The 15292-nt window shown below is 40.6% G+C and overlaps 1 protein-coding gene across 3 annotated transcripts in view; it reads right to left on the bottom strand.

The window, feature by feature from the left end:
- The window catches only part of TEKT3 (tektin 3), a 33804-nt gene extending 19614 nt beyond the window's left edge, over positions 1-14190 (bottom strand). Inside the window, exons 1-3 of one of the 3 annotated variants that reach the window (XM_027130280.1) lie at positions 14123-14190; positions 5840-6450; positions 2964-3047 (exon numbers count right to left, since the gene is read on the bottom strand). In XM_027130280.1, the coding sequence (XP_026986081.1) occupies positions 2964-3047; positions 5840-6418 (663 nt within the window). In that variant the 5' untranslated portion in view covers positions 6419-6450; positions 14123-14190. Of the gene's footprint in view, positions 1-2963; positions 3048-5839; positions 6479-14122 lie in introns of those variants that run through there. The other 2 variants (XM_027130283.1, XM_027130281.1) reach the window with 2 other exon arrangements.
- Between the last annotated feature and the right edge of the window lie 1102 nt (positions 14191-15292).

Here is a 15292-nt window from a genome sequence, read left to right on the forward strand (position 1 = left end):
TGTGTGTGTGTGTGTGTGTGTGTGTGTGTGTGTGTGTGTGTGTGTGTAGCCATTTCATGGAGGTGTTGGCAAAGGATACATGGAATACTGCTTAGAAAATATCACTTAAAACCCAAAATCCCAGTGAGCTTTTATGCTATGTGTACACTATTCACACAGAGGGAATTCCTGGAACTTTCAGTGGAAAAAATTACGTTTAATGAGACTCTTGCTATAAAAAATCCCTTCAACACTACTTTTTATACTTGAATTTAAATAATGTCATATGGTGAACATCGTGGTTGGAAGCAGAAGGCTTCCTTGGAACAGGGAATGCCTGAAACCAAAGACTTTTGTAACTGTCCCCAACGCTAACTTACCTACTAGTCTGCACTCACACATGGGGCTGGTCTGGAAACGCCTCCATGAAGTGACTGCAGGGCAAGGGCCTTATTCCCTCAACCGCCCGTGAGAAGAAAGTTTGCCGGAAGGTGGTGGGTACAGACAGAGGGCAGAAGTGTGAGAAGAGCCCAGATGTCATCAGACCGACAGCTGCCACCTGACACCCAGGGAAGTGAAGGTCATGGCAGAAAACCCAAGAACCACACACTAGGAGCCTGGCAAGTGATGCCACCCCTTCTGGATCCTGAACTTGGGGAGGAAAAATAGACCCCAAGAATAAAAGGGTGGCAGTGACTCCTCTGAGTTTCTCAGAGTCTCAGTGGCCAAAATGAATACACTGTGGCTTGAGATGGAAAGAGAACAAGGAATCACATCCAAGCATTTGAAGAACCTTGAATTAATCCTACTATCTGAGCAGGCGAAACCTTTGCAAAGCATCCCTTACGGTTCTCCTCTTGGGAGCTGTGGTCTTGGGATGTGGTGGCGGAGCGCGGAGGCAGAATAGAGGCTTCACAGCCTTTGGCGTGCCCTCACCTCGAGCCCCCCCCCCCCCCGTTGCCTCACCCCCCTGCGTCTTGGGTGGAATAGTGGTTAAAGACGTGCTCTGGCATCAGATAGCCCAGGTCCAATGCTGCCTTTGCAAATGCTGGGAGCAAAGGCGAGTTATAAACAAAGGGTAATAACACCTGCCTTTCTAGGTTGTGGGGTAGATAATTATGTGCCTTGCAGATGGAAGCTCTCACTAAAGGGTAGGACTTATAATGCGACATGGATCATAAAGTATGATCTAGAACTTAATCCTCATGTGCGACGTGGCCTCCACCCTCTTCTTGGCTGAGGAATACTGGCCAGGTCACAAGAACTCCAAGTTCTGACCACACACATGGATGTGTGCTAACTCTCGGCTATACCCTGAACTGTGGATATACGATCATTTCTGGGACCTCACTGTTAAACCCAGACCCTGCTTCCTGTGGTTCTATGTATCCACAGATACATACAAACTTAAAGGCTTAACTGAGCCTTTTTAAGTTTGGGGTAAGTGGGTAAACTATCACACTCTTAACAGGTAGAATAGGCTACTGAAATCACACTTTAAAAATCAAACTATAAGTCCAAATGGAATCTGGATAATGGCAAATGTCATCTATAGGAGCAAGCACCCCATTTCTATAGACAGTGTGTTTTGATGACGACATTCTCAAATTCTCACTCATCCCTGAGTTTGGGAAGCAGCGGTGTTTCCTTAAAGATGTGCACTCTCAGTGTTTGCTCCTGAATCACTTGAAGTTGACCCATCACCCGGCTGGTTGTGAGGGGGCTGGGGTCCTACAAGCCATTTAGAGGCGGAAATCCCAGACGGGGAAGGCGTTTCTTGCTACTGGTGGTGAGAATCCACCCAGACATTCTTTGCATGCTGGTATCAGGTTCTATTCAATACTGTCTCAGAGCAGAACCCTCTTGGGATGGAGTCATAGAACCAGTAACAGTACCATCAATAGGAAGGGGAAGGCAGAAGGCATCAGGGTCAAAGAAAAGTTCACTTTTAAGCTTTATGAATGTGAACCAAAAAATGAGTTACCAACGTACATATGTCTGGCACTTGGGGAAGCAGAACGAATGCTTAATAGAGTATCCAGGCTAAAAAAAAAAGAGAGACTGGGAAGGGTCCCAGGTACCTAAGGGCTGAAATCTTAAGCAATGGCAGAGATCTTGTGGGAGAGAGCCTAGGAGGTAAGCTCCCGGATGGCTGATCAAAAGCTGTCCAAATGCATATACCCTTTGATGCGTGGATTACAGTTTTGGAAATGTATCCTGAGGAAATAATCAGAAATGCATACAGTTATCAATACGATGCATGTGTGGAGGCAGGGGCCACATGGGAAGAAACCTCTGGACCTTCCCCTCAATTTGGCTGTGAACCTAAAAGTGCTCTAAAACATTGTCTTCTAAAAAAACACAACACTGCCTTTCCACGTCTACATTTAAGAATAAACATCATTGGGCATTTATCCAACAAAAAAAGCACTATTCAAACGCATAGATACACTATAATTCTAACCTGGAAGATATGTCTGTGTGTCTTTAAGTTGGGTGGTATCTACCTAAGTATGATTATTAAAAAGACTGAAATACTCTAACATTAATAGTCATTTCTGTCTAATTGAACTTAGGTGATTTTTATCTTTACTGCATTTTTCAAATTCTCTCAATAAATATCTATTACTTTCATAACCCCCCAAAAATATATCTTTTCTAAAAAATAACATAAACAACAAAGTCCTACTGTATAGCACAGGAAACTATATTCAGTATCTTGTAATAAACCATAATGGAAAAGAATATACATATATATATGTATAACTGAATCACTTTGCTGTACACCAGAAACTAACACAACATTGTAAATCAACTATACTTCAATAAAAAATAAAATAAAATGTATCTTTTCTAAATACCATAAATATCTGATACTATAACTCCTTACTGTGTCTTTACATAACATCATTTTTTGTTTCTATACATTAAACGCACATTTGCAATGAGGTTTCTTGTTATTGAAGGGTTTGCCCCATATTTACCGTCAGCAACTCTTTTTCCACTTCATCATGAACTAGATCGATTCCCATTCTCTTCTCTCGATGAAACAGACATTCCCGGGCTACCTACAGATACACAAATAATGAAAAACACTAATACAACCTGACTAAAATCAGTGACTAGCACTTCTAATAACCTGTTTCTAAAACAAGGCAATAGATGCTCCCAATACCAACTTTTCAAGGCATTTTCCTGGAAATCAAACAAGAAACTCAGTGTGACAACGAAGTGAATCCCTGCTGCTAGTGAAAAGGTAAAGAGTTTGAAAAAAATTCCTAATTTGGAAAGTTGACAAACTGAAGCAGATGGCATCTACTTAATCCCCACAAATCAGCATCTGAGAAAACTATGTGACATCAATTCCTTCTAGAGAAACAGTTCAATAACCCAAATCATAGTCTTCAAGATCTTATTTCCAAATGTTTTCTACTGAGAAGAGTGAAGAAGAAACAAATGATTACTTAAAGACCTCAAAATATTTGTGTGGCCGAAAATCCAGGTGATTACTGTTAAAGTACCATTTATTGTTTTCCTAATTATAAAAGTAATATGCGGGGCTCCCCTGGTGGCGCAGTGGTTGAGCGTCCGCCTGCCGATGCAGGGGACACGGGTTCGTGCTCCGGTCCGGGAGGATCCCACATGCCGCGGAGCGGCCGGGCCCGTGAGCCATGGCCGCTGAGCCTGCGCGCCCGGAGCCTGTGCTCCGCAACGGGAGAGGCCACAGCAGTGAGAGGCCCGCGTACCACAAATAATAATAATAATAATAATAATATGCTTTATCCATTAAAGAGAAAAAGTAGAGAGAAGTCAAAAATGAGTTATCCATACTCCTATCAGTTTTGTTTGTTTTAAACAGAAGTTACAGTGCCCTCATAATTTTATTCTTTTTAGGATTGATGTTAAATAGTAGACTTGAAATAGTCTATGAGACAAAGTACATTAATGACTCCAATGGAAAGCAGCTTAGATAGCCGACAACTAAATTATGCATGAAATAACATTATGTAAATGTTAAAATACTTTTTTCAAAGAGTAAGTATTTCATGACATGGGATGACTATAATGTTAAATGTTTAAAAAGCATAAAATATAATAGTATGTACACTGTAATCTGGATATGATGTCATTGAACAAAATCTTGGAGTGAATCTCTAATTTTTTAATAGTCTAATGTACACTGACTAGAAGATGAATTAAGGGGTTGAAGGGAACTCTGATTATTTTAATGTGTATTACGAAATTGCTTTCCAGGAAGTTTCTACTCATCCATAGTCTACTAGCAATATCTGAAGTGTCCGTCTTCTGCACTTTTGCCAACCCTACACATTATCGGTTTTCATTTTTGCAAATTTGGTAAGCCAAAGACGGTTACTTCATTGACTTAGTTTGCATTTTTTGTTATTGAGTTTTAATATTTTTGTCTTATATACAGTTGATCATCAGTATTTCCTCTTTTGAGCTGTATCTGTTCATGGGACTAATTCTCATTTTAATTGGGATCTTCTGATACCGTGTTGATTGTAAATGTTTAAACACACAAGATATCTGGACAAAAACTGCAGAAAAGTATTTAAATTATGCCCATCTCATTGAAAGCAGTCATCACTGAAAGGAGTGTCAAGGGAAGAAACTGAATCTCCTCTGGAAATTAAGTAAAAGGTAAGTGGCTGTCATTTTAAGTGTTCATTAAAGTAAGTGGTGGGTGGGGTGGGATGGGATGTATTGTAGAATAGACCAGGAATCCTCAAAATGATCCAGAGCTCAGAGAAAGTATGGAAGGGCTTCTGATCCCATGGTGAGTTCTTTTAAAAGAATATCATTAGTGTCCTGTCGACCTTTCTCAGGATTTCTGTGGTCGTGTGTATTTGTGTGCACTCGTGTTTAGTGGGGAGGAGGGGTGCAGTAAGAAGCTACGGTGTGCAGGGGTCTCCAGCAAACCCCCCAAACAACTAGACTTCTAGCTCTTCGATTCTCTAATCTCACACAAACATGGAGAAAAAGAGTGTTCGCTTTGCCCATTCACATATACACAACTTCTAAAATAATCTGCATCATTTGGACATCTTCACATACAGAACGTCTTCTTCCAACAGTGGTGGATAGAATGGGGTCAGGGGGCCCATCGCACACTCAGAGGATTAAAGGTAATTTGATCTCCATTCAGAAGCCTGGTCAGAGGCCAGCAACCAACTGAAAGGCTGCCTCTAGGACCAAAACTGGCTTAACTTCTATCCCATTTCTCTATTTAACCAAACTCATTCCATTCCCAAGAAGCTCTAATCTGATGATTTCACCGTGCCTGAAGTGGAATCATAACATACATGCAGAAGGCATTTCATGACACAGACTAAAAGAACAGTTTTTTTCCTCTCAAACAACGTTTATGTGAATCCAGGGACAGCAGTAACCAAGCAGCCTATTTAAGAGATGGGAAGATGGCATTTTCACCATAAAATACTGTGCGTCTTAAGAGCGTCGCTTTAATTAGCCTCCTTTGCTTTGCATGCAGAATTCTCTCTACTTTTTTTTCTTTCTTGGCCGTACCACTGGGCTTGCGGGATCTTAGTTCCCCAACCAGGGATTGAACCTGCGTCCTCAGCAGTGAAAGCACTGAGTCCTAACCGCTGGACCGCCAGGGGATTCCAGAATTCTTTCTACTTAAATGGTTGTTCGGTATAATGTGAGAAAAATGGCAATGGTTTTATCGTCACTGAAACCCGGTACAGATTTATTGACAAGGGCTTGGCTTCTACAGGGGAAGCGAAATATAATTCAATAGATAAATAACCTCAAAATTTCAACGACAGGGTTATAATCATAAAAATGCACTGTCCTTTTAATAAGGTCTTATAGTTACCTGAAGAGGGGCTTCTGTCTCCATCAAAGCCCTCTCCAGTTTTTTCTTAACATCGGTGAGTTCATTTGTCTCTCCAATCATTGCATCCAACTCATGAATGATTTCAGATTTCCAAAATCCTATGTCGTTGACTCGTTCTCCCAGATTGTGGGTGGAGTCTGCCTGGGTTTTTCTCGTTTGTTGATATTTGTCTTGAATCAAGCGAGATGTATCTACCCTTAGTCTCTCTGAATTGTGTCGGGAGGTGTTGGATTCTTGAAAGTTGGCTAAGTTGGACCTGTACCAATCATCTGGGGTATATCTGGTGAAGAGTGTGGTTCTGTTGGAAACACAGGGAAGCGTGGTGCTCTCGGACACCCTCTGAGATCTGGTGCAGCACGGGTCCAAGGCTGGCGCGTTGGAGGCTGCTTTGTAGTACGTGCTTGGTCTCCAAGGCAGGCTCAGACTGTGGGTCAGATTGCATTGCGGGAAGCAGTTCCTATAGCTTGAGGCCATGGCACTGATGGCTGGTAGGAAGTTGGCTGGTGTTGGTCTAGGGTGGGCATAAGGTGCCGCCAAAGTAGAACCTAGAAGCTCCATGATGCTCAAGCACTATTTGTAAATCTCTCCTGCTTAAAAGGGGGGGGAAAGGGGGGGAAGCAAAAATAGACAGTCACATAAATAACCTTCGGTGAAAACTCACAGATAAAAGGGTCCATCTGACTTACTATAAGCAGCAGTGCTGTCTAACACATTAGATATTTGTTTTAATTGGATAACCACCTTTACTTGTGATAACATATTCTGCATTTATTTTTCATCTCTGTCTCTGGATTGTATTCAAATTACATTTTTGTAGATTGGCACTTTGAAGTTTTGAAATATTTTTTAAATCATGAGAAGTAACACCGTCTCATAACAGATTCAAATGAAGAGCCTGAACTATGCTTTCTAACAGATTGGGATTCAGATCTTGGCTCTGCTATTTACTAGCTGTGAGACCTGGTGCAAATGACTTAAGCTCTCTGCCCTCATCTCTAAGTTGGGAATAATAATAGTAATTGCTACTTTGGTTTGTTATAAGCAGTATTAGCCGCAAGGGGTTGCTGAGCGGCGCCCACCCCCCACCCCCCAGTCTTCCTAAATAAACACACGATCAGAGTAACACCGGTGTGGCAGGTAAGCCAACGTAACTCAAGGAAGTACCTAGATCCCCTTTTCCTGGCAACTTCCCACCTCTAAGCAACTCCGGTATAGACAGACATGCTATGGCAGCCCCTGAGCATTAAGTAAGATGATGCTAAGTATTTGGAATACTCAGCACAGTTCTGGGCACATAGTTAGTGCTCAATAAATGTTAGCTTTTAAAATTACTAGCTCAGAGGTGTATACAAAGTAAAAGATAAATATCCACTCTCCCCCCTTCAAAATAAACTCCTCAGAAGTAGACACTGTGAATAATTCATTACTAGTTGTATCTTTCCAGATTTTTCCTTTTCATATACCAACATATATATTATTTTTAAATCTATATACATCTCCCTATATACATATGCACAGAGTTTTTTTAATACAAAAATTGAATTATCTTAATCATTATATGTATCATTCCAGAACATGCATTTTTGAAAATATATGTATTTTGGACCTCTCCCCCTGTTAAAACATAGAGAGCCACTTTATCCTTTTTTACCAGCTGAAAATATTCTATTGTCCAGAATTTGGGGTCATTGTTAGTCCAGAAAGCCAAGGATGCCATAGACTATGACATACTTTTCAGCATCTGAACGTCATTCTGTTTGGGGGTTAATGTCTATAGACGCATTTACTGAAAAGGAAAAATAATATCAGATCCAATTCTGTAGGCTCCTACTCAGAAAAAACAAACAAACAAAAACACATTCAGAGTCCGCCTGCCGATGCAGGGGACACGGGTTCGTGTCCCGGTCCGGGAAGATCCCACGTGCCGCGGAGCGGCTGGGCCCGTGAGCCATGGCCACTGAGCCTGCGCGTCCGGAGCCTGTGCTCCACAACGGGGGAGGCCACAGCAGTGAGAGGCCCGGGTACCGCAAAAAAAAAAAAAAAAACACATTCAATGATTCTTTAAATAGCTGTTTTGACGCCATTGGTACCCAAACCACAAAATAATCTATTTGTAGAATTGTGGCCGAATTAAAATCCACTCGGACTCCATGTGATGAAACAGCTACCCACTGCCACTGGTGGTATCCCACCTGACCCTAGCTCCCTGATGTTTTCCTTATTCTTCCCTCCCTCAGCCCCCAAACACTTTATATGGGCCAAGCTTAGAGTACGATGGTAAAAACGAAAGCCTTAATAACCACTTGCCATTCCACACCTAAGTCTGAAACTTAAAACATTGCTTTTTGAAAAAGCAAATTCCAAGTAACTTGAGCCACGAGGGTCCTCCTGGCTACTTTTAGTTTCAACCCCTTCCCCAAGTCACATCTAGAAATAATCCCATCAGTTTTCTTTGAGCAAGAAGCTTCGAGTGGGATTGGACCACTCTTGCTTGGCTTTTCTTAATTCCTGACAACAATGAATCTAAAAGCTAATGTCACACTTGGTCCTTCAATCACGGAATTCCAGGTGTAGAATTCCCACATGTATTTACTCGACACCTATGATGCTGAAATCTTGAGGCAGCTCAATCCATGTCTGTCAAATATCAAACCACGAGTGTTCAGGTTTAACACATGTGTGAAATGCAGGGGTCCACAAGCCAGAGGAGACATATGACTTGAGAAAATCAATATGGTTTGTAAAAGCATCCAGTGATAATTTTTAATTAGAGATGGGATATAATTTAGAATCTGGAATCTGAAGCATAAAGTCAGTTGTTTAAAAAATTCCCAGATGTAGAGCTCCTCATATATGGCAGTAAGTTTCACATGAGAGACAATATTCCATTGCCATTCCATATTCCAATATTCCATGTTCCAGCTCCAGTAGGCCCCCTTCTAAGTCATTTAGGAAGACCCAATAAAAGACAACAGCCTGGCAATGTCTTTTTTTCTTTTTTTTTCTTTTGGTCATTATTGGCCAAGAAAATTGAGAATCTCATGGCCTAAGAAATATTTAACTCAAAATAGATTTCTGCCTTCAACCAGGATAGAGTAATAAAAACTAGACTTAGCCTCTCTCACCTAAAAATCTAGACAAAATATCTGAAACAACTGTTTTCAGGCTGCACAGGACTCTGATCTGTGAGAGAAGAGAAACAAATAAGGTGAGCCCTCTGACCACCTGGAGGCAATTTCCAGACTATGGGGAAAATGGATGGAAACCAAACAGAGCCTGGCAGCATCTGTGAGTTGAGGAGGAGGCCAGAATCTGGGGAGGCTGAGACACCTGGAAGTTGGGACGTGGGATTCTGGAGTAAAATGAGTTATGCAGACAAAGCGCTCCATAAATCTATGTAGGGGTCCACTTGGGTCTTTGCTGAGTAATAGGTTATACATACATCAAGGAATGTTCCACAAACCTTGGCAAATAATGATGGCAGTGTTGTTAGCTGCACAATTCCTAGAGCTCACAGAGGGCCCAGAGACATTTTGAACCCAGACCAGTCAGAGTGGAGAGTTGTTAGTGGTCACCTAGAGCATTTGATGGAAAGCCCAGAGAGGTCACGCATTAGAATGGGGCCGACCTATCTTTAGAACGAAGGTACTAAAGACTCTGGGAAAGCTTGAATACAGGCCTCAAAAAGCTCAAACTAATCCACAAGTAAGTGCCTGCCAACGTCAGGAGCTCAAATATAGAGCACCACAGTGTCCAGCATCCAATCAAAAACTTCCAGACATGCCAAGAAGTAGAAACGTGTGGCCCGTAATTAGGAGAAAAATCAGTCAATAGAAAGAGGTATACAAATGGCGGAGATGTGACGGCACTAGAAAACCACGCACAAGCATTTAAAGGAAAACAAGAACATAATGAAGAGAGATGTGGAAGACTTAAAAAAGAACAAAATGAATCTTTAGGGATAAAACATATAATATATCCTTGCACAATTTCACTAGATTGGAGTAACTGCAGATTAGACACCAGAGAAGCAAAGATTAGTGAGCTCGAATCTAACCAAACCAAAGCACAGACTTTTTAATTCACTGGAAACAAAAAATGAAAAGAGCCTCAGTAACTTACGGTATAATATCAAGTGGTCTAACATCAAGCACTTGGGGTGTCACGTTAAGACGAGAGGGAGACAAAATATCTGAAGAAACAATGGCTGCAAATTTCCCACATTTGATGAAAAGTACAAACCCCTATGTCTAAGAAGCTCCACACACTCCAGGAGGATAAGCACACATCCATGTGTGTGTGCACACACCACTACCTCAAGGCTCATCATAATAAAATGGATGAAAGTTCACAATAAAGAGAAAAAATTAAAATCAGAGGAAAAAAGACACAATAGATAGAAAGGAACAAAGATAAGAATCAGTGAAGAATTCTTGTCAGAAACTATGCAAGCCAGAAGACAATCAAACAACATCTTTAAAGGGCTGGAAGAAAGTGTAATCCTAGAATTCTATTTCCAGTGAAAATATCCTTCAAAGATGAAGGTGAAATAAAAGGTTTTTTTATATATATATATATATATATATATATATAAAAGCAAAAGCCAAGAGAATTCAGCTGCAGCAGAACTGCACTAAAAGGGCTGTGAAAGGAAATTCTTCAGGCAAAAGGACATTATACCAGATGGAAACTTGGAGCTACACAAAGAAATGAAGTCTCAGAAATGGTAAGTATGTGTGCTAATAGCAAAAAAAAAAAAACTTTTCTAACTTTTAAATTTCTTTAAAAGATGGCTGCTTAAAGTAAAAATAATAAAAATTCATTGGGAGGTTTATAATAAAAACAAAAGTAAGTTATATGGTAATAACAGCACCAATGATGGGAGAGCAGAAATGGAAAAGTACTATTGTAAAGGCCTTATGACTAAAATGGAATAATGTTATTTAAGCATATACTACAGTAAGTCAAAAATGCATACTGTAAACCGTAGAGCAGCAGTTCTCAAAATGTGACCCAAAACCATGGGCTTGCCTAAGACCTTCTCTGGAGTGACAAGGTCAAGGTTATTTTTATAGTAAACACCCAGATGTGATTGGCCTTTTTCACTCTCGTTCTCTCAGAAATGTACAATAGAGGTTTCCAGAGGTGACATGATATGCGATATCACAACAGACTGAATGCAGAAGTAGATATGAGAACCCACCGACTAACAAAAATTTTAAAACTTTACCAAAAATGTGAAACAGTGCCACTCTTCTAACTAAATTTGTTTCAGAAAACATAGTTTTTTAATGAAAAGTATTGTTTATGTTACTATATAATAGGTTGTTATGGTTACTTTTAAGAGTTAATATTTTTAATTTCTCTATTTTAATTTCTGATATAATAAATATCAGTAGCTGTAATCTACATAAACTAAAGCTCTACAGAGTATCCTCTCTGACCACATCAGAGTTAAATTAGAAATCAATAATAGAAAGGTGTTCGGAAAATCCTCAAATACTAGGAAGCTAAACAACACACTTCTAAACATCCTATGGGTCAATGAAGAAATAACACAGGAAATTAGAAAATATCTTGAACTGAATGAGAATAAAAAACAGAACGTATCAAAATTGTGAAATTCAGCTAAGAGTGTTTAGAATGAGGTTTATAGCTTTAAACGCTTATATAAGAAAATAAGAATGAGCTAAAATCAATGATATATACTTTCATCTTAATGGCTAGGAAAAAAAAAAAAAAGCAAAGTAAACCCAAAGTAGAAAGAAGGAAATAATAAAAAGTCAATGAAGTAGAAAATGAACAAATTTTTGAAAAGCAATGAAATCTTAACAATAAAATTGATAAACCTCTTGCAAGACTGATCAAGATTTAAAAAAGAGAAGACAAATGACTACTATCAGAAGTGAAAGAGGGAATACTACTAAAGCCCCTGCAAATGTTAGAAAGTTAATAACGTATGATTACTAACAACCTATGCCAAGGAATTTGACAACAGAGAGGAAATGGACAAAATTCTTTAAAGATACAAACAAAACTGCCTAAGAAGAAAAAGGTAACCTGAACAGCTGTATAGGAATTAAAGAAATTGAATCTATAGTTTAAAATCTTTCTTCAAAGAAAACATCAGGTCCAGATGGGTTCACTGATAAATTCTACCAAAGTTTTAAGGAAGAAATAGTATAGCTTTTAAAAGCCTATCGCTTACTTGCGTGAGGTGCCTTTCACAATGTTTAAATTATTCTCTAAATTCTAACTCAGCCTCTTCCTAAAGAGGCAATGAGCACACACTATGATCCTTAACTGATGCTATAAATATCTCACATTTGCAAGTAAACTAAACAAATTCTTTGGGAAGATGACTGAAAATAGCTGTGGAAAAATTCATCCCCTAAATCATGCAATTGTTTTTTTATTATGCTTTTAGTCATGACCAAAAAAGCATTTTAAGAAATCAGACCTGCTACGAAGTCAAATACAGTATTTGACTGTATTCATTGAAGTTGGGGTCGATAGTTATTTACATACTGGAAAAATGCTACAATAGTCTTCTATAAATATTAACATGCTAAAAACATAATTAATCACACAGAGATTGTAAGTACTGGAAAGCTCCATTTCAAACCCAAAAGGTAGCCTCAAGCTGGAGAAATATATTTTATTAGCACATTTACGCAAGACTTTAAGATCATAAATATTTCAAGGTATAAAAACCTATAGCTCATAGTCTGCAGAAGGCATGACAAGGACAGAAAGTTTCCATGACTTTTTTCACACATTGCCTCAGATCAGTGGCCAGCACAGGCTTGAAAGAATCACACAAAACCCCTGTTCCTTTGATCATATGTATTTAATTCCTCACAGTTTCAAATTGAAGCAGAAATAAAACACTGCCCCTGACACATTAATAAGTACCAGACTTAGGAGAAAGTATGTCAGATTTCAGCGTTTAAGTAATTTCTCTCTATGCATATATTAAATAAGAATGCAGGAAAAGTTGAACAATCTGTTTCTTTTAAAAAAGTTTGATAAGGAACTCTCTTCATTGATGGTGAAAGTATAAATTACTACACGTTGGAGAGCTATGGGGCAGTATCTACTAAAGTTGAAAAAGCACATTCCCTATGACTCAGAAATTATACAATTAGAATGTACAAGAATATGTTTCTGGTGATTTTTAAAAGGGAAAAGCGTAAAAGTCCATCGACAGGAGTATGCATGCGTAACTTATGATAAATCCATGCAAGAATTATCACACAACAGTTAAAAGCAATGACCTAGAGCATGTAGAGAATGGTAGTATTATATAAACGTTTAAAATGAGACTATATATTGGTTTCTGGATAAATACCTAAGTAGCAAAAGTATAAAAATATGCAGAGTATAAGTAAACACTAAATTCTGGTAGGTGGGGAAGGAGAAAAAGGCATGCGATTCCCAAGGGGTACATAGGAGGCCTCTTCTGTGTCTGTAAGTTTTTTTGTTTTGTTTTGTTTTTAAACAAGGGGTGGGTACCTGCATGCTTGAACCCTTTGTGAAATATTTTAAAACGAAAACAGTTGAATATTTTATCATACACCTCAATACACTTGGCCTATGAGTCTGTTTGCTTTTTTCACAATAATCAAACGAGTAATTCTACTCATTTCTAAAATGTTTATTCAGCTACGCCACCATAAGCATCTAGGGAGAAAACATACCGTTACTTTGTGCAAACTGTCAAAATACAAGTGAGTGCTTCACAGCCAGAGCTGAACAGAAAAGGCCACGGACAGTAAGGGAACAACTGCTGTGACCTGAATTTCAGCAACTCTTTGAACGGCCAGGTGACTGGTTGTCCAGCCCTCCCCTTGGCTGCATTTGGAAGACCGGGCTAAGTAAGCCGGGAGAACAAGGTAGAGGGTTGAGGCACACAAGAACCACAGGGACAAACACAGCACTGCCAACAGGTGTAAGGTATTATACGACCTAGGGTCTGGGGTTCTGACACACCTTTCCTGGTTCTGCACTTATAAGTAACTTCTCAATCCGCGAAAAGCAACAGAAACGTACATTAAGAAGGCTTGGGAGACTGGGTAAGTGTACCTGTGGGTTTTACGGTTTTCATTTGCAGGGGTGAGGGTAGCGAAGTGAAGATGGAGGCGGAGCCAGGGTTTCCACGACCTCACCCCGAATTCTGAGGCCAGACGTTGGAGTCCTAATAGGGGCGGGGACTCTGTCGGGGTCGTCCCAGCAGCAGGCAGGAGGTGCCCGAGGGACCACTCACCTGTCGGCGGTGCCGGGCGAGGGGCGGGGAAGCGGGCGTGGGCGGGAAGGGGTCGCAGCCCCACAAACTACAACCCGCTGGAGCGCGGACTAGCGGCCCCGCCCGACCCCGCCCCGCCCAGCCTCGCCCTTCTGTGACGTCAGCGCCCGAGGACCACTCAACGACCGCCGCTGCTGGCTCCCCGGAAGCCGATTGGCCGGTGGAGGGAGAGGCGGGCGGCGGGAGCCGGAGAGAGGAGGGAAACCCTGCGGGCAGGCGACCGTTGCCATGGACGCTCTCGCGCGTAGTAACCACAGCTCCGGGGGAGACAGAGAGGTGGAGAGGGTGAAGGGGTGAAGGGTCCCCCGCCTCCCCTGCGGCGCCTAAATCGGAGCTCTCTCAGCTGCGCAGACCTTGGTGGCCCATTCTAAGGCTCGGGAGGCTGACAAGCCCCCGCGTTTCAGCCTGGCTGGGAAGACAGGCTGACCTTACCCCACACCCTAACCTGGCCATACCCATTTGTGCTTCTCCCTGTGACATAGTGGATGCCATTCTTTTATTGAAGACACAGATAAATCAGTTGTGTCCATGTGGCTTTGGAGAATGGCAGCAGTTAACTAGAGATGGACAAGCCATTTTTTCTCCAAAGCCATGCGTACATAACTGACTTATCTGTGTCTTCAATAAAAGATTCTAACTCAGTTGTGATTTGATGACAGTTGCCCTTGTATGTATCCTGTCTAGGCATTGGGGGGTGACGGTGGAGAGGGTGTGTTAAAGGGCGGCTGGTGGGAAAATAAAGGAAGAGGAGGAAAAAAGTAAGAGAGGTGAGAGCAATATATGGGGATATGAGTGTGTTGGGCTGAGAAGGAATGTTTAGGAAAATGAAATGGAAAATATTGCCTTTACAGCCAACTGTCTCTAATCTCTCTGTGCCTTCTAAATTTTTTTAATCCCATAATTCCATTTTTATGGCTATTTATACAGGGAAATTGGAAATATTTCACGTTGTCAAAGTTGGGAGAGGCGATTACAAACATTTTCGGTCTAAATTTTAGAACAATGTAAGTTCTTGCAATGTATTCTTTATCGTTGTTCTTGGAAATTACTCAGAAACAGATTTGGGACATTTTATTCCAATTTGTACCATCAATATCAATGGTATTCTTTTCCTTGAGTGCTGTGTT

This window comes from Aethalodelphis obliquidens, unplaced genomic scaffold (genome assembly GCF_003676395.1).
Source record: "Aethalodelphis obliquidens isolate GAN/ISIS:26980383/991018 unplaced genomic scaffold, ASM367639v1 scaffold38, whole genome shotgun sequence".
Taxonomy (NCBI): Eukaryota; Metazoa; Chordata; class Mammalia; order Artiodactyla; family Delphinidae; genus Aethalodelphis; species Aethalodelphis obliquidens.